The sequence below is a fragment of the Haliaeetus albicilla genome, chromosome 13, assembly GCF_947461875.1.
Source record: "Haliaeetus albicilla chromosome 13, bHalAlb1.1, whole genome shotgun sequence".
In the NCBI taxonomy this organism is placed as follows: Eukaryota; Metazoa; Chordata; class Aves; order Accipitriformes; family Accipitridae; genus Haliaeetus; species Haliaeetus albicilla.
The window spans coordinates 18,358,561-18,378,228 of record NC_091495.1 but is presented as its reverse complement, the minus strand read 5'-3'; the positions used below and the strand labels follow the sequence as shown (position 1 = coordinate 18,378,228).

At 40.7% G+C, this 19,668-nt stretch overlaps 1 protein-coding gene across 5 annotated transcripts in view; it reads right to left on the bottom strand.

Annotated features, from left to right (window-relative positions):
- TTC7A (tetratricopeptide repeat domain 7A) overlaps window positions 1-19,668 on the bottom strand; it is a 183,307-nt gene that overhangs the window by 26,468 nt on the left and 137,171 nt on the right. For 3 of the 5 annotated variants that reach the window (XM_069800323.1, XM_069800324.1, XM_069800325.1), the window contains one exon: window positions 11,828-12,030. The exons of 1 other annotated variant lie outside the window; for it this stretch is intronic. In XM_069800323.1, coding sequence (XP_069656424.1) covers window positions 11,828-12,030 — 203 coding nt within the window. Of the gene's footprint in view, window positions 1-4,605; window positions 6,415-11,827; window positions 12,031-19,668 lie in introns of those variants that run through there. One more of the 5 variants, XM_069800322.1, reaches the window with a different exon arrangement.

The following is a 19,668-nucleotide window of genomic DNA, read 5'->3' as shown; positions in this document are numbered from 1 at the left end:
GCCCAACGACTGTCTCCACTCTGTGCCCTTCCTGATAGAAGAAAGGCTCTGCTAACTACACTGGTCGTAAATCTCCCCACTGAAAGGTGATTAGCTTGAAAATTTCCTGTTGTTCTGTCAGGAATCCATACAGAAGAGTTGCAAATCCATTAAATTACATCTTGCAGATATGTATCTATGGAGAATACATGGCATTTGGTGATAATATGGAAACTATTGTGTTATACCTTCAGACAGTTTATATGAGTACCTCTTTCCAAATTAACATTCTTGCCATCTGATTCTCATTAGACTCACTCAACTGTTCTACTAATCCTATATTTTTCCTCCCAAGGGATTAACATTGATTTTTCTTGTTGCACACACACAGGAAGGTCATACTGTTTCCTTGAGGGTGGATTCATTCAATAAGGAACTATGCTATTAAACCTGACTTGACATTACTGTCAATAGAGCTGAGCTGCCACAGTGCTTCTTATTTTTAAGAGAATTTCAATGCAACTCTCCTGAGTCGAGCTACATCCATCATTCCACTCCATGATACAGACAAGCCACCTGACAACTCATTAAAAATACATATAAAAAATGGAGGTCAGGGCTGTGTTCCAGGGAAGCCCTACTAACATTCAAACTCCACCTCTAATTTAAAAAATAATAAAACTCAAAGTAATTACAAAATGATTCTGTGAATAGAAGTTCTTCAACAGAAAAGGGAAATAGGAAAGCGGGACAGCAGCTGGGCCTGCAAGACATTTTTAGCTGGACACTCTGGGTTTCAGGTCACATGTGAGGATAGTATGAATTCAGTCACTGGTGGTCTGGGCAGGGCAGCCTGCATGCCTGAATTGGCAAGCGCTGTTTTGGGTTTGGTTAAGTCCTACTTACAGGGACCTTCAGGGCTGCCCCCTCCCTCCCTCCCTTGTAAATTGATCAAGCTCCAGTATCAGAGGGGTTGGATTGTTCTTCCCACATCTCATCCTGGAAGGCTGCTCCAGAACCTCTGCACCAGTGGCCAGGAACCCTCTTCAATCTCCAGCACCAATTTATAGCAATCCTTTAGTTGATGCAGCTTTTCTCTCGCCACAGCATTCACTATTTGTTTCCATGCGTACCTGCAGAGAGCAAATGCATCCCTTCCCAGGCCTTGTTTTGATACCCTGACAAGTCAAGCCCTCTCTTGCCTATCCCTCACCATCACAGGCAGTTTGGGGTTTTCTTTCCCCTGCTCTTTTTCTAGCTGGGGCTTCTCTCTCTTGAGCACTCCGGCAAAAGCATAGGCAAAAGTCACATTAGGAATATTAAACAGCAGCTCATTGATAGACTGGAGTTTTATAGAAGCATGAGGAAGGACAAGAGGAAAGGTGCAAGAGGAGTGTTTTCAACACATAAAAAATGCACAAGTTTAGAGGTCACAAAGGACAAACAGGAAACCTCTATTAAACTCCTGCCTCAGGAGTTGAATTTTCCAAAGGGCTGAGTTGTGCCTCCCCATTTCTTAGTCCTGGATTGTTTGTTCTGTTGTTTTCAGACACTTCAACACCACTGGAACAAGCTTCTGACCTAAGTGCACTTTCAGATTCTTTGTAGTGAATTTTACCTTTCTTGGATAAAATAGCAGATGAATAGCACTGAAAGAGCCTTCTGGGGCAAATCAAGGTTGGGTTCATCTCCTGCAGAAATCTACAAGGCAGAGAGGGGCAGAAAAGGAAGAAACAACCTGCTGAATGGCTAATGGAAGAGAAAAGAAGTTATTTAAACTGTCTCTGAGTGGTCAATGCTTTACCTTGGCATTTTGAAGTAAGCAGCAGTCTATGCTTTTTGCTGTCTCTTCTATGTCCCTTCCAATTATTTCCCCTCCCCTTCTCTCTTATACACCTATATATATATACACCTACACACCACCATTTGCCTGTTCTCCAAATGTATTGGAGAAATGCAGCGCGTTGAACAGAAAAAATTTTGAGAAAAACCGTTAACAGCATATAGGGATTTCCCCACATCGAGGGAAAACTTATGGGGTGGGCTAAACTGTTTAAAAGTTTTGTACTATCAGAGTAGCCCCAAAATACCCTGCTGGAGACTAGGACTTAGCAAATTCACCCTTCCAGTGTTTTCTTGTACACTCCGTATTAGGTAGATCTAAGAGAGTCCGAGAGTCTGTAGCTCTCCAAGCTCCATCACAGAAGACATCACTGGTCTTCCTTTGGGTTGCTAGAATCTCCTATTGACTGTTACTATTACTTACTTCATTTCTTAAGAAAGAAAGAAAAAAAAAGGCAGTTTGTTCAAGGTTGCTCCATTTTTTGAAAGGCTTGTAATAACTGTCTACTCAAATGCTTTTTCTACCTTTAGGTCTGTCATCTCTCTTAAAAATCCAACTCCCATCTCACCAGGGGAAACTGCAGAACTGTACTGGTACAAAGATGTTCTGCTTGCACTGAATTTGCAGAGCAGAAGGATACATTCATTGTCAGAGAAAAGAAGCACACACACACACCCCCCCGCCCCACAAAAAGCTATTTTTTGCAGGCGTTGTCATATCTTATCCCCAGGAAGAGAAGAGGGCTGTGCTAGAAAGCCATCAGATTCAAATTTGCTTCTGTTTTACTCTGTCCTTCACAGGACTGCTGTAACAATTTTTCAATACAATGGAAGGCAAGGCACAACAGCAAGGCAGACTCCTCTAATGAAAACAAATCCTTGCAAGAGTAATACTTCACAGATCTGCCTCCTAAATCCCACTCCCACTGCAATAATGTTTTCATCACTACTTACATTTAGGGACATAAGGGTACTCAGAGCTGTAAAGCACATCATTTGTGCTGAACAGTCGCGGTACTTTGCCCAAAATAATTTGTGGTCCAAAAGCCCAGATGAATGAAGCACCATAGGAATCAAGACATATAATTAGAATAAATAAGATTTTGCGCTTAGAGAGCACCTGTCATCTGAAAGTATGCACAGATATTAATTAAGCTCCACAAACCCCAGATGAAGTAGATTAGTAACTTCATCCCTGTTTTACAGAGGTTTAGATTAATGTGCGACACACAATCACTGCTGAAAGTGCAGCGGAGCTCGCTGAACCAGGGATGGCAAGAGCCATGCTCCACCTCCTCTCCAGCCCTCTTCAGTGAATTGCCTTCAATGGAAAATGACTGAGTTGCAGTTCTTTGCTCCCTGGAAGAGGAAGGACCCACCCTGTTGCTGTTGCACGACAGTAGCAAAGCCTGAGCCTGAAGTGTTTTGACAAACGGTGCTTAGTTTGGGAAGAGAAACGAGGAGTGAGCTCTCTCTCATACATTTGCTTTGGGTGCTCTATCTCACTCTTTCTAAAAAGCCAACAGATCGCCTCTGTGTCAGCATCCCCCCAAACAGTCCTAATAACATGGCTCATTGCTTCTCAGGTTTGGAGGACATGGCATACGTAATATCTTAAGTACTTTAACCTGCAATGTTGGTTTTTATTTTTCTATTTCTATGCATTTTACTGTATTATAACTCAGAAGCCACACTGACCTAGGATCACACAGGCACAATGTTAATTAAAAATTATAGTCAATACATGCATCAAAACCTTAAAATAACACTCTCTTGAAGCAGGTTTTACATATAGAAATTCTGGATAATAAATATAAATAATAAACACATCTGATACCATTAAAAAATATTTAAAGTAATAAACTCAATCTACATAAGTATTTAAGAAAAAAAACAACTTTAAAAATAGTGTTACTAGTAAAGCTTCAGTTGTGTGTCAAAGAACAGTTAGAAATTCATTTTGCTGTCATTATCTACTGAAATTCAAGTTCTTATGACAGCAATTTCTCAAAGATTCCCTTTACGTATTTGTTTAAGTAGTAGCTGTGCTAATGAAAAATATTCTCAGTATCACAAAAGTAGTACAACTGTCCACTTAATCAAAATCACCCAGTTCCTAACTCTGCTTACCAGCTGTGGCAAAACAAGAGCAAGGGGAACATCAAATACAGCTAGGAAGAAATAACTTAAGAACAGATAAAAACAGGTCGCTCATTGTGTCTCTGGATACAATTATCCACCACTTAGGACAAATGCACAATTGTCCTAACTACAGGGGAATGCATTTTAATTGTGATGTTCAATCCTCTGTACACAAATATAAAAAACTGAGCAAGAAATGTCACCAGAAAATGGAAACAGAGCATGGCATACTTATCTACAAAATAGCAAACAAAGTGGATAAACTACAGACATAAAGCAGCTCCTTAGATGATAAATAACTCTATTAATGTGAAAACTATGCTCTTTTGTTCCCACATTTAAGCACAGAAAGCATTCTAACTTCAGCTTTCAAGGTAAAAATGCTTTTAGTTAGGGTCTTAGCTACCTTACAAGACATACATACCTTGGTATGATGGAGCTATGATAATTTACCCATGCTGAGACTCTGCCCTACGATTTATATGATTACTTCATGGCAGCATGAAACAAATCCCCAAGGAAGCAACACATGTCATCCTTGAAAATATTAAGCAATCAAGCCATGTTTTTATTATGTGAATGGATGCCTTTGAAAACAAGGATGCATGCACCATACTGTGAGGTAAAATGAAATAAATGAACAGAAATAATTCATTTCCATGTTCTAATCAGTGGAAACTGTAGTCTTCAAATGATCCTGCTACCAAATGCGAGTCTGGAGACAATAGGTTGACTCTTCTACTAAAATGAACATGAAATTGCATCCTAAGTACACAATGAAGGCCAAATTAAACAGTCCAAGACTCTTTGTAAAGACTCTTTTTATTCAGCCCTTGCATCCCACTGAACAATTAAGAGCAGAAGATTTAAACAAAACATCACATAGTTTTTAAATGCTCAAATCTAATCAAAAGCAGTGTACTTATCTTAGGCAAAAGGAACATAATCTATAAAAAAACCTGTTCTCAATCAAGGTCTTCAGCTTCTAGCACTACCAGCAGAGAGAAATTGGTGTTCCACTGGCTAAAAGGATGTCTCTGCCAAGCAGAATGAAGAATATATATCAAAGACTAGAACTGCATCGTTCCTGGCTGTGTTGTATTTGCAGACTGGGACACTGACATCTCTGCAAGGACGTAAGACAACACTGTTACATTCCATGCTGCTATTATAAATCACCATGCCTTCATTAGAGATGCTGACCGTTCAGAAAAAAATCTAGCCCCTACAGGCACAAGGAAATGGAAACATATCTGTGGTAACGAGATCAGGTTAATACAAAACATTTGAAATAGAATGTTGTATTTGTATGAAAATGTATACAGGTAATAATTATAAGAGTAGAAGACCACGGGACAGTGAGTTTTTTTTAACACTGAGTCTACAACACTGCCTTTGAAGCTAAGCTGATTTTTTTATAAGTGCATTATTTGCTCTAGCCTTCTCATCGTAAAAAGAACTGTAAGAAGTTCAGAGAGGCAATGGCAATAATGAAAGGAATGAGACTGGTTCAGTGATAGATGTCTATAAAATCAATAATGGGAGGGAGGGTGAATAACAATCAGTGGTGTGCTATGTCTTCCGAAGTAAGAACAAGGTGCATCAGTGTGGCTAGGAAGAGCTGCATCAAGAACATACAAAATTTGGCAGTTCTTTGTACAGCAGAAAGCAGACCTGCAGGTCTCCTTGCCAAAGGGTACTATTAATGCTGAAAGCTAACACGGGCTCAAGACAAGTTCACAAAGTAGAAATCCACTGCGAATTACTAAGCAAGTAGAATCTACGTCTACTTCAGGATGTCCATGAGCTATGTCATAACCTTAGAAGTACCATAATATGCCTGCCCTGCTCTCATTCTTTCCTAGGCACTTCCTTATGCTGCTATTGGAGAGAAGGACTAGTTGAACCTCTGGTCTGACCCAGTACAGTCATGCCAATGTTACATCTAGTATCTACTTGCAGAAAACATTCCTGGTATTAGCTTCAGATTCACTTTGGGGGGGATAACTGGATGGAAAGCAGCTTTGCAGAAAAGGACCTGATAGACAACAAGATGGCCATGAGCCAGCAGTATGTCCTTGCAGCAAAGGCAGCTAACGGTATCCTGGGCTCCATTAGGAGGAGTGTTGCTAGAAGGTCGAGGCAGGTAATCCTTCCCCTCTACTGAGCACTGGTGAGGCCACACCTAGAGTACTGTGTCCAGTTCTGGCTTCCCCAGTACAAGGAGGACATGAACATACTGGAGAGAGTCCAGCAAAGGGCCGCTGAGATCATTAAGGGACTGGAGCATCTGTCATACAAGGAGAAGCCGAAAGAGCTGGGACTGTTCAGCCTGTAGAAGAAAAGTCTCAGGCAGGACCTTTTCAATATGGTTAAATATCTGACTGCAAGGTGTAAAGAAGACGGAGCCAGACTCTTCTCAGTGGTATCCAGTGACTGGATGGGCACAAACTGAAACACAAGGAACTCAATTTAAAAATGAGAAAAAGTTTTAGTTATTTGTAAGGGTGATCAAACACTGGAACAGGTTGCCCAGAGAGGTTGTGGAGTGTTCATCCTTGGAGATATTCAAACCCCAGCTGGATACGGTCCTGGTACCCTGCTCTGGCTGAACCTGCTTGAGCAGGTGGTTGGACTACATGATCTCCCAAGAACCCTTCCAACCTCAACCATTCTGTGCTTCTACTATGTGGCTGATACCTCCCAAACTGCATCTACCACAGGAATTTCTCCAAAAAATAACCAGGCCTTCCTGGGGAAAGGCCAAAATCTACACTAATCTCAGAAAACAAGGGTCACAAAACAGCCTGCAGTCAATTTGTTGGCCCAGCTTAGGCAACTTAAACTCAGGTGAGTGGGAAGCTTGTTTTTCCAACTTCAGTTGGTGTGTACTATATGACTGTAAAGCCCCTTCTGCATGGCTGCCGATCTCATGTTTTGTGGTGCAGATGACAGTCTCTCTAAGAAAAAGCAGAATTCTCATGATAAGAACAACCAGTGTTACCTTTATATTCTATTTGACTTGATTATGGAACAAATCAAATACATTTTCACTAGGTTATGTTTTCCACCCATTTATGTGGTCACAGCAGAACACAGAAATACATTATGAAGACTGCTTTCCATTTTAACCTTCACAAAAACTCATCAAAGAAAACCCAATATGTATTTCACTTTGTCTCGCTATCAAGCATAGGGATGATGCAGTGCAGACAGCTACATGGCATTCTGATAACAACCTTATCATCCTTGCCCCAGCCTTCAAGAGAAGTGAGGAGTCATTACAATCTTCCACTGCAATCAATGAGACTCAAGGATGAGTCAAGCGAATTTTTTTTCTTTGTTTTGATGGTATTTTTTTTGTTGTTTTCATTAAATCTGGCACAGTGACGGGGATAAGGGTGCCCATTTCTTTCCTTTTTAAATACATGATTCTCTTCTTCCCTGAACTAAAACATGTTGAGAATTGCTCTAACTCAACAAAGTGCTATGAGATGCATGCTGGGCAGGAGTCTTCTGAGTATCTCAGTATGTTTTTAGTTTATCTTGTGATAGTACATACGGAGCTTTAGGACTCAAATCCAACATGCTGGCATTGATTTTCTCCTCCTCTGAATCAAAAGGGAGAATGGTACTGAATGCACTGTGGCTGGGAACTAGCAAATTTCAATGTCTTTCTCTAGTGACATACAGGTAGGTGGATTTGTATTATCGCTTTACAAGGAGGTGTCATCTGCCCTGGCTTATGTTATATTTTCTGACTTGGTTGGGCACGAGTCAGTTTTGTTATCACCGTCCCAAAGCTGTGTGTATCATGATGTTATATAACCAGATTTGGTACATAATGAAAGAAGTAAGCCATAGTTATTTGGTTTAGAAATGTGCTGTCAGAGATTAGCATCTGGCATGGCTGACTAGTCACAGTGTTAAGACAAGGTGATGTAGGCTAAGCTCTTGTTTCTGGACCAGTGAAGATATGTACTCAGTGCAAACTCCATCAGCCCCCCTGGGAGGGAGAAGTGCTCTATGATCTTTGCAAGCGAGCCCCAGAAAGAGCCTGTGAAAGGGAAGAAGAAAAGAACAGGGCTGTTCTAGTAAAGGGCAGGAAGACAGAAACGTGAGAGACAGAACCAGAAGAAGTGTGGAAACCCCCCCCTAGCAAATCCTATTTCCTAAAGAGAGCTGTGGTCTTACGGTATGTACAGTTTCTACAGGCCAAGCCAAGCTAATTGTTTCTGACAGCGAACAGTTGTTCAACCAAAGGAGTAGCTCCACACCTCACCAGGAGTACTTTGGTACAGAAGTATGATCCCAATAGCCCCAAATATTGATTCTATGTGTTTTTTCCAAATGAAACAGAACTCCTCAACAAATGTGCTTCCTTAGATTAGGTATTAGCCAGTAATATTTACTTTGTAAAGGCCATTGGTGGATTCTTAATATAGGCTTAAGGATCCTGTGGCATCACTTACAAACTGCAAGTGCTAGCAAGAAGCAGCACAAAACTATGTGGTATTTTCAATGTGCCTGTGGTTTCCTATCCACAGTATCAGACACCAAGTGCCAATAGCCCCTGTGATGCAGCAGAGCGTGCTACCCACCTCAACAGATGCACTCAGCACTGCAGTCCTGCTGTACGGTGCTGCTCTTCCATGCAGCAATGTGCTTTATATGTAAAGCACACTGATTTGACAGCTATTGTAAACACCCTACAGTCCCAGTAAAACACAGCCATTTTCAGCTACGCAGAGAAAGAGCTTGCATTTATTATGGTGGTGACTCTATCCTGTGTAAAAGTGAAGTTATTGACACCCGATGGACTCATTTATTGCTAGATCTGTGCCCTTCATTTAAAGCTAGCAACACTCTTCAGGTTAGAATTTTCCAAACATAGCTCTGACAACCCAGTTCTGAGAGCCCAGGGGAAGAGACATGACTACTGTGATAATTGATGCTGATACACCAGGGAGAATCGGCACTGTCTACAGTAGAGTTTTCCCTTACAGTGGACTAGGTCAGTTGGATGGCAATTGCACTAAGTCAAACAGTAATTCTCATAACCAGACCCTCTTTCCTTAAATTATTACACATCCACAACAGTATTACTACAGTGAAAAAACTATGTACTCAAATGTTTGGGGAGACTAGCACTGAAACAGCATGTGTGAATTTAATTTCAGCTGCCTGCATGTGTCTTGCATAGTTTCAAGCCACTTGGAACTAGCTGATAATCTAGTTTGGCCTCTTGCATAATCCAAGACATAGATTTCCCTCCGGTAGGGGACTGAACATACTGTGCTCAAGACCTTGTATTTTTAATAATGGTACAGCTTGGCTAATACATACATTTCAGAAAGGCATCCAGTCTTCTTCTGATAACCTCAAGGAGATGCAGAATTTACCACTTGTTACATTATATCCTCAGTTGCATAAACCCAGTCTTAAGTTCTCCATGGGGACACTGTCTCATTCAGTACACAGGACAAAATCACTTAGCTAGCAGCTGTTCAATATTTTATTTTTGCCCTTTTTATTTGATGCATAGCCCTAGAAGCCTTGTTTACTGCACATTATTACAGCCCTGTTCTGAAGGCAGAATGATTAATTTCTTTACAGGCTTTTCTGTAGTGCTTATGAGATGCTTCTAACTTGTTATGTGCAATTTCCTAGCTTTTGGAAAAGCATACAAAGGAATGCCATTATGTGGCATCCTGTAACTACTGCCATGATTTATATCAGCAGGGATAGACCAGACCTTTGCTATCTTAGCTAACAGGTGTAAGCCACAGGCTGCCAGCATAGCCAAGCTAAAGGAGATGAGGCATGTGCTTAAGCAAGTGATTTTCACTGATACCTGCTGGCACCAGGATGGGAAGATACAGAATTTTAAGGAGACTGAAGGCTATGGAGTGGAAGTACTTTTACAGATTCACGCTGCTTTATCTCTCTCATAAGACCAACCCCTTTGATTCATCCTTTCCAACATGCCCACCCCTCAACCCAAGTGTCTCCGCCTGGTTCCTTAACCCAGTCTCATTCTTCTTACCTATCCAGTCTTATCCAGTGTTACCTATCTTATCTTATTTTCTATCTGCCCTTATTTCTCTCACTTTGTTATTGAGTTTACCTTTCCTCTTCCCTGCTTGCTTATGGATGGAGTCTCTGCCCCCAAATTCCCCATCTCACTGTCTCTTTCACCTCTCCTAAATTTTACTTCCATCTCTTGACTAAGAGATTACAGAGCTTACTGGGGTTCGAGGGGAATGAGCATTCATAGGCTACTCAGAGGTTTCAGAAATACCCATTTACTAAGCATATATAAAATGTGTTTTTTAAAGGTTATAACTTGGATAACCTAGGAAGGATTTTCTTAGGGATGGCAAAAAGCATGTTCATATGTTACAAAGACTACCCATTCCTGACAAAACCTGAAGACACTAAAGCACAGTAAAGAAGATGTCACAGAAGCCTTTAAAGTCTCTTCTTTAGCCTCATTTTCAGACCATGTTGGGTGACATTTTCCAAAGTAAACTGGGCCAGAGCAGATATGCGTCTCAGAAATTTTTATTCCAAATGACTATAGTTTCAGATAATTGCAAGCAACTGAAATGGGAAGACACAGTATGTGGTTCTGCCCATAAAATAGGACAAAAATGAAAGCTGTTAGTATCATGTTGGCATCTAACTTGATGGCTGCTTTGATACCAGTGACTTGTCTGAAATCATGACACTGAGAAAACAACGTCATTCTATTTTGCCAGGTTTTTACCAACTGATTTTGTAGAGGTTGGATCACAGCAACAAAGTAATATTATTGCCCCATATAAGCCTGATATGTGCATAGCTGTTTTGTAACCTTCTCCTGACATATGCACCAGCTCTTCATTTGCTGGTTTTGCACTGAACATTCATTATTACCAAGTATCTCACCCCTTGCCTGTAGGTTCTACTATTTTTTCTCAGTTACAGCTTCACTTTATGTTTCTTCTCTTGTGCACTGATACCCCTTCAGTTTTGGAGTTGCCTGCAAACCTCATCAGGACCAAATTTACACCAGGAAATACAAATCTGCTAGCAAAGACACAAAGCGGTCACATGGATATAGAATTCCTGTAAAAATTAAATTAGTCAAGAAAGACTTCTAAAATCCCAGAGAGACCTAGTAAGGGCAAAGTTAACAAGATATGTCATTGATGAAATACGATTAACTGTTCTGATTTCATAAGAGAAGTGGGTTTTGGTCTTCCACAAAGCTCCCTGTATTATTATTATTATTATTAAGCTCTAGGCCCTGTGTCTGCAAATAAGTTTGTTTTGGGGATGCTGCAACAGCAAAAATACTTGCTGGATAGGAATGTTACCAAAAATCCCATAAATGCAGAGTCACTGCCCCTACACAAGGTTCGAGCTAAGCCACAGTTTAAGACAACAACATTAATTTTATGTAAACTCATACTTTATCGTGATTTGAGTAGACATAAGATTCCAGCCCAACGTTTACAACCCCCCCCATATATCTATACTCTATAGTTACTTAGTTCAAATTTTTGAAACATCAGAGTACTGCTTATTTGAAATGCATAACAGTTAGTAGGAAAAGCAACAAAGCAGTGAATTGACTTCCAAAATTATCAGCCTTTTTCAATTAAAATATTTAACTTTGACACAAGTCCTAATTAGTTAAAAACATTTAATCTGGTCTTCAGATAGAGGTTTATGCTACCCAATTTATTCTTGGAACAGTCAATTGCTCTCAGGATTAGGAAGACAATGGCATCCAGAGCAAGCATGAGCCCTCTCCCCTCTTATTACAGTTAATCAGGAACATAAATACTATAATGGAGCTGAGCCCCTGCAAACTCACCAGGCTGTGCATAATTTCCACTCCAGCTGGATTCACTGTGAGTGCTTCATCATACAATTGCCTAGCCTCCTCCAAATTGCCTTTCATCTCTGCAAGCTTCCCACGCATGTACAGTACAGCATGAGATGTGGGGAAAAGACTAGCTGCCTCCTGGATACAAAAGCTTGCTTCTTTGAGATGCTGTTGTTCCATGAAGAGTTCAGCTAAAAAAAAAACCAACAAAAAAAACAAAAACCAAAAAACACCCTACCATTAGTTGAAATAAGTCAGAGACCTTTCTTCACATTAATTACATATCATCTCCCCTAAGTATATTAAAACTTGAGGCTATGATCCTGCACATTGCTTACTACTATGGTTACTGCTTATTATCACAAGTGGATTCACTGAATGGATCTTTTTTCAATGCTAAGGGCTCTATGCAGTTGTTCACGGACATCTTTAGGTGTTGTCCTGACAAAGGACGGCCTTAAGGATTCCTCAATCAGGAATGTAAACAGTGCTGACTGGAGCCCTAAGGAAGCAGGACTGGTAGCCGCTTGGAGCCATCATATGTATTTCCAAATAATCTGAGGAAAAAAAGAACAGAATAGGCCGTCACTGTGTACTGAGAACTTTAAACATGTCAGAGTAATAAGATACATCTGACTGAGCTGGACATCAGGTAACTTACTTAAAAGAGTACTTCCACATTTTAAAAGATGATTGAAAATGTTTCTCTCTGCTTATTTGTCTAGTTTATAAGATGGCTGTCTCTTAACTTTTCAGAGACTATTAAAGCCAAAAGGCTTTTATCAGAGACTTATTTATATTGTGTATTCACACATTTACTTCCTTATACATAGTCTACAGAAAAACAAAAGAGAGCTCTTGGAAGAGATGCTCAGTTGTTTACTTTCTTCAGCTATCAGCAGCTATTTTAGTGGTTTTCTTAGGAAAAAAAAATGTAAGAGCATACTAATGTGCTTGACTGTCAATTTGTTAATCAAATAATTTCTCATGTTAAACAAATTTTGTAACATATCTCATGGTTAATCTTGAACATTTCTTAGGATTTGGACTAGATCATCATTGGACTAGATGATTGTTGTGTTGGACTAGATGATCATTGTAGGTTCCTTCCAAGTGAAATAGTCTATTCTAATTTTAGATTTATTATGCATTAAATCATTGCAAAATGCTTCAAGAGCGATACTCAATTTTCACTGCCACACGTAACTGAAAAGTGAAACTGTCTTTTTAGAGAGAGAGATGTATGCATGTAGGTGTATAAAATAATTCTCTTTCTTCATACAGCAGCCATTGCTCTTTGGTCCATAACCTGCTTGTGTTCTCCATGTTATCACTGCAAAACCTCAAAGTCTCTATTTTTTTTTTTTTTTTTTTTAAACTGATGTGGTAATGCAGTTAAGTATTGACAGTTCAAGAGTCCAATCTGAAATGCCTAATTCAGGCTCCAGATTTAGATAATCTTTCTGAAATTAGACACAACCTTAAATGCCCTGACTTTTAAAGGTAGTGGATATTCTCAGGAAGTCTCTGTGAGGGGGGAAATTAGCCTAAAAATTCCTCCTAAATAGCTCTGAAACTCTGCCAGTTTCAAAATACTGGGAGACCCAGATGACTGGGGGGACTTGGCATACTGACATGAAGCTTGCTGCATAAAAGTGAGCAGAAGAGCATCTCAAAGGCAGTCCTGCCTGACCATGAAAAAGCTCCTCCTTGGCCTATGTGACATGAGACTGGGACCACAAATAGCACTTCTACTGGCACACTGTAAATGATTGTGTACTGAAATGATAGCATGGCTGAACACCCTTCCACTTCTGAAGTAGTCCTTCTAGAAGAAGGGTGAGACATCATCGAGAAAGTGCTTGAATATTTCTTAGCCATCCCTAGGTTGTGCTACAGATAAATGTCATTCTCCAAGGCTGTCAACATGAGCAAAACATTAGTTTCTTGGTAAGAGCTATACTCTTTAAGAGTGACTCATATACATTTCTCTCTGGTTAATTATTATAAAATCTCAGCATGCATCCCTTCCCTTGGCTCTAAGAGGCTGCAGCTATCTATAATAAGAGAAAGCAAGGCCATGTACCTTGTCAGGCTGAGTATGTGCGCACCCTTATTCAAAAGTTTGTGGGAGGACAATATTTTACTTGCACTTCCCAAGGAACAGAGCATTTTCCTGCCAGGTGCTGCATAGCAGCTGAGTGTGGTGCATGTGGCAATAATGAGGATGGGGATGTGCAAAGTGACAATTCACAGCCTGAAGATAAACACTTCATTTGCAAAGTTAGCACAAACTTAGCAGCACAAAAGAAGGGGTGAAATCCTGGCACTGTTTGAAGTCAGCAGAAGTTCTGGATACTGCCATATTAAAACCTCTATTAGCAACTAACAGCATAATGTGACTTGTTTCACTTCAGAAAAGAATTGGGAGCAAGGGGGTTTAGCTGTGAAAACATGCACAGCCAGTGTTTCAATGCATACAAAATGGAGAGTACTTACTCTTTCTTTTAATGGTGCCTGTAAATCTTCTTCAGTAATAACAATTATTTAGAGGAAGTGCAGCAACACAATCTAAATAAGATCTACAAGTTTTATGGTATGGTAATGTAGCATATTAAAGTTCAGTCCACTTATTTGCAGGCGCAATAGTAAATAAAAAATGATTTAATGGTGTGGGAGGCCTAATTTGCATAAAAAAGAATGAGAGAGGTGCCTTTGGGTTACGAAAGAAAAGGAGTGCACCCATCCAGCTAAAAATAGACATTAAGGGAAATAGTTTAGGCCTGCATTAAAATGTGCTTTCTGTAAACTCATTTTTCACTTCTATTACATACTTATTTTATTTACAGATTAACAAGACTCCCTTATGCAACACGGAATAAAAAAACCAGCTAGAGGAAGAAATCAAACCCAAAAAACAAGGATTCATTAAATTTATCATGGTAAAACTACTGCTTCCTCAATGGTACTGAAAGTACTGAAACACCTGCCTTTGCGTTACCTGCGTAGCAGCTTCCTGTCCACTTGATTATTCAGCATTATCTCCTTATATCACCTAATCATGCTGTAAATAAACATCTGACGAAATCAGCAGCCCTCGCAAGAAAGTTCTGTTATACAGATGTGGTATTCAATTCCACTCCAAAGCAGAGGGTATCTCCTTAGCCTCACACAGGTACAGAAGACCTGTAATTCTTGCCCTGTGAAAGGTTCAATGCTTCAGGGAAACCTTTTATGAACCTCCAACTATTGGACTACATCATTCTTGGTATTGACAGCCTTTGCAGCTTTGAATCTAAAGGCCATGTTTGCAAGCTTCCTTGTTCTCTCTCACTTAATACTATCTTCATAAAAACTTAAACAAATTTACATTCTGTTTTGAACTAAGTACTACCAAAAGCTCTCCGAATGCTACTGAGCAAAGAGAGATGATCATCCTGGATATACCACCTCCTCCATTAGCCTCTCTGGAGTAATGCTAGAAACTGAGCGTGAACGATTATTAGGAAATATTTCCACATTGTTACCTGTAGGTACAGGCTGAGACAGTGCACTGCATGGATGGGCAAAGACAGGATGAATTGTGCACTGTTTCCTTTCATTCACTAATTGAAGCTTGAGCCTGCACCCCCTGAGACAACGAGCAGCTATCCAACGGACTCCAAGGTCCAGCCTAGCATGATTCATTTCTTTCTCATATCCACCTTATGCTTCCCATCTGTGCTCTCTTGCAGTAGTGTCCAGCGTACTCTGCTGTTCTTCAAAATACCTGTTGTCTCCTCTTGTGGCCATGGCCTCCTTTGTCTTGACTTGCAACTAGACTTCCACTGATACACCAGTCTTAATGCTGGGTCCAGTCTCTGAGAGCAGCACACATCTCCACTCAGATTATCATTAGGTCCTGACATGAGCTCCTAGTTCTCCCAGCTGTTTCTGCTAGCATATAATAAGCTCATCTACAGTGAAGATCCTTAATCAAGTGAGAATTTTGAGAAGCATATCATCTGCTTGCTCTCCAAAGACCAGTAAAAAACGCACAGACCAAGAGCACTTCCCAGAACACTGACAAAGCCAGGCCTCCTACAGTCAGGCTCCTTTTTTGTCTCCAAGATAAATAATTTGACAGAGCTCTGTTAGGGAGTCCATCAGAGGGGTAACAACAGTGTAATCTAGCCATGTCTGCATCACAGTGCTAGCCTGAGGAACAGAGTTGCTTGCCATCACCTTGAACACTAACTCTGTTCCCCATTTCCTAAGTGTCTCAAAGCAGTGTCAAGAGTGATTGTGCTTGTCACCACAGAAGCAGCAACAACTGTAATTCTAGCCAAAAAATCAAACAGATTTGAAATGTATTTCTGCAATGTGAACAACCCAAGAGTTAAAACTTCATTCCTTGCAAATCACATTTGGTGTCACCCAAGACAAAGCACTTAATTCCCACAAGTAGACTGTTCCACATTACTCAGCTGTGTGTGCCCGCCAGCTCTAAAGCACTTGTCTACTCTTGTCCACCCCAACAATGCTACTGCATAGGGACATGGCCAGCACAATGCAGCCAGATGCCCAGCAGGATGGTACAGTGGAGAACAGCCCTTCACACTTTAAGAAGGTGAGAGTACCTGTGAGGATGTGTAGGGAGGTGATTTCTGATCCACATCATCTGCCTTCAGGAGCTATTAATGCTTGTTACTTCAGCAGCCCTTAGCCAGCTGGAAAGACCCACTCCTCTGAGACAGCTCAGCCTTCAGCAGTGAATACAGAGCTATTACTGTGACAAAGCATGTCATTGCGTTGTCCCCCCCTTCCTTTCTGGCAGGTGACATTTAGTCATTGTTCCATGTTATGACACCACCCTGCACACAGTAGCTTGACAATTCGCGGGCAGATTAGATGGAAGGTTCCTCAAGCCATATCCTGACTGCAATAATTTCATTTTGATGCAAGCCTTTGATAAAGAAATGAAGAATAGAAACTGCCATGTGTTCCCATCCACCTGAGCTCAGCCACTTGCTCTTCTGAATGAGGCAACAGATTTACATCCTCAAAAGCTGTCCTTGCATGCAAACTGGTAGTTAACTGGAGTCCAGGGACCCTCTTTAAATTTCCAGGCTTCGGGTCTCAGAGGGGCTGAAATGGCCACTAAGCTGCTTTATTTACAAATGCAGCATTAGAGTGAAAGCTTCTGGAACACACAGAACTACCACAAGCCACCTTCTACACTAAATGGCACAGTCAAAACATTACTTGAAATACTACAATACAGCTGGTTACTTTATGTGAAGTGGGGCCCTGCTCACTAGTGAGGAAAAAGCTCTTTCCCAGCTGGGAGAAGCAAGCCACCATCTTTAGGCAGTAAGACCACCACTGATACAGGTGACATAAAAATGCTTCTGTTGGAAGGGCACATTTTGGGTTTTCTTGTACCCTCTCTCAAAACATGTATTACTGGCTATAGTCAAAGAAATGACTTCTAAGTCTTCATATTCCAGCCCAGTCAAGTATAAATTCGTATCTTCTGTCTCTGGTATGAATACATGCCCTGCTTCCTTCTTCATGACTGTGTACACATTATCACTTGCTCAAAACTTACTGAGCAGCTGAGGAGATGCTAGTATTTGGTACCCTCTGTCATTCTCTGGTACCACTGGCAGTGCAACAGGTTCTTCTCAATCTCTTGGCAAAGGATCTACAGACTGCTTAACAAAGAGCATTGCTAGCTGCTGCCTGTTTCCTTCTCAAGCGAGTGTTCACCACACACATGCTTGTTTGCATGTCCCAGATTTCAAGAAATGGCATGTGCTCTTTGAAGAATGCCCATGCCAATGGATTATCAGTCCACGAAGTTTCACATCCTGCTCCAGCAATGAGAAATATCCAGAAGCCTCAAGAATGGGGGAGGCAATCCAAAATGCCCAATACTGGTATAAGGCCAAGACTCCTTTTGACTTTTAAAATTCATTGTTGATAGAAAATAAAATAAACCAAGCTGCAGAGTGTAGATCAAAACCTGGTATCCCCCTGAGGACATCCAGATGAAGAGAAATGGGGAATTTGGTGATCCTTAGCCTGCACCAGAAAAGCCTAGGACAGAAGTTGCTAAACCAGGAAGCTTAGCAGAACCACTCCTGGCTTCTTAACTTCACTAGTACCATTTCAAAGGGGACAAAATCAGCTTACTTTACTATTTCTATCTCTAGTGTGAAGTGTTCCTAATCCCTCCTAGTAAGTAAACACTGCAGGGCAGCCATCTTTGCAGTACACCTTTATTCTCCTCAGTAACACCTGTGTAATAAAGGACTCCCTCCTGCTCCCCCTTGCCAGGCTCCAGCTTTTCATACTGCTTTGTGTCACTGTAAAGAGCCATAAAAATCAGCAGTGCTTATGGAACTGAAGAACTCAGGGAATGGGGAAGTTCTAAATTTGAAATTCTAAAATTTGAAAGCACTTTTTAAAAAACAAAACAAAAAAAGAAAGAAGAATATTAGAATTGCTTCAACAACCAGTGCTGCATCACGGGACTGTATCTGATCCCAGCTATTCTGGCAATGTCAGTAAAGATGTCTCCCAAACACCTTTAATATCAGTGCTAGTAACTTGAGGGGGCTTAGGATTGCTAAAAGTGTCAGAAAGTAAAAGCATTTAAATACCCGTGTGCAAGCTGTGCAAATAGAAGCTGTGCTGGATGAACTGAGGGGCAGGAGGGGCAGGCCCGGCTGTGACCTTGGCTGCTGCCAGGGTGCCGGCAGTGCGGCTGTGCGGCCACGGGCCAGCTGGGGTTGAAGATTCCAGCCCACTGGCCCCGACGACCTGTTCTCGTGGAACAAAGCCCATCTCCTCTAACACAGCTTTTTCCCAGGAATTGGCCCATACGGAATAAAATAAATAAATCACAACCGTTTTGTGAAGGGGCAAGGAAAAAAAGTTCCTGCTGTACATAACTCAAGGGAGCAGATGTTTTTCCATTAGCTCACTGCTCTCTGCTACACTGGCTCTCGTTACATTTCTTGTTCATGGCATGTTCATTATAATATTTTTTTTTCCTAGGGTAAACTTCAGCACATTACCGAGCCAGCAGGTAGCCCACTCCAGCCCCACTGTGAGTACATGGAATAGTTATCCTAGTAATTTTTCTTTAAATGGTCCTTTAAATTAGTCTTAGGTCTACCTGGTGAGGTTTGCAGACTGTGCTTAGCAGGCATTTAGCCAGTCTTAGATCATATTACCAGACCTACTTTGCTGTTAGTGGCCATATTTGGTAAAGTACTGGGTTAGTCAAGAAGCTAAATTGTCAGATATAAAGTACTAGTAAAGACAAACAAAGTGGACATTGTTGTTAAAAGTAAAGCTTAAAATAATATAGCAACAGGAGCTGGAATATTAGAACTCTTATTAAAACTGGCTTGCAGCATTCTAAAAAGCTCTGCGTAAATAGAGCATAAGGTTATTACTGCCTGGAAATATAATCACACATACTTCAGATAAGAAATCACTCCAGTTACCCAAAGAGCTTAAAACTATTAAAACTATTTCTTTTCAGTACTGACATGCTTTGCTGTCTGGGTCAAAAGTGATGTTATAAAAATCTCGAATGAAGGTAAATTTTGGTCATAAATTTGAACCATTTCAAGTACATTTTCCTTAGCCAAACAGCATGACTGTATTTTCTAAATAGAAAGGAGAAGTACTGGCATGATTTTAAAAAGGAAATAAGGGGTAGAAATAGTTCCTAGGTCAGGCATTTCTCCTGGTAACACAAACAGTATTATCACCAGTAATCTCTAGGATTCCTCTTACAGCTTTTCCTGCAACAAAAGGTAGAAGGAGTTAAC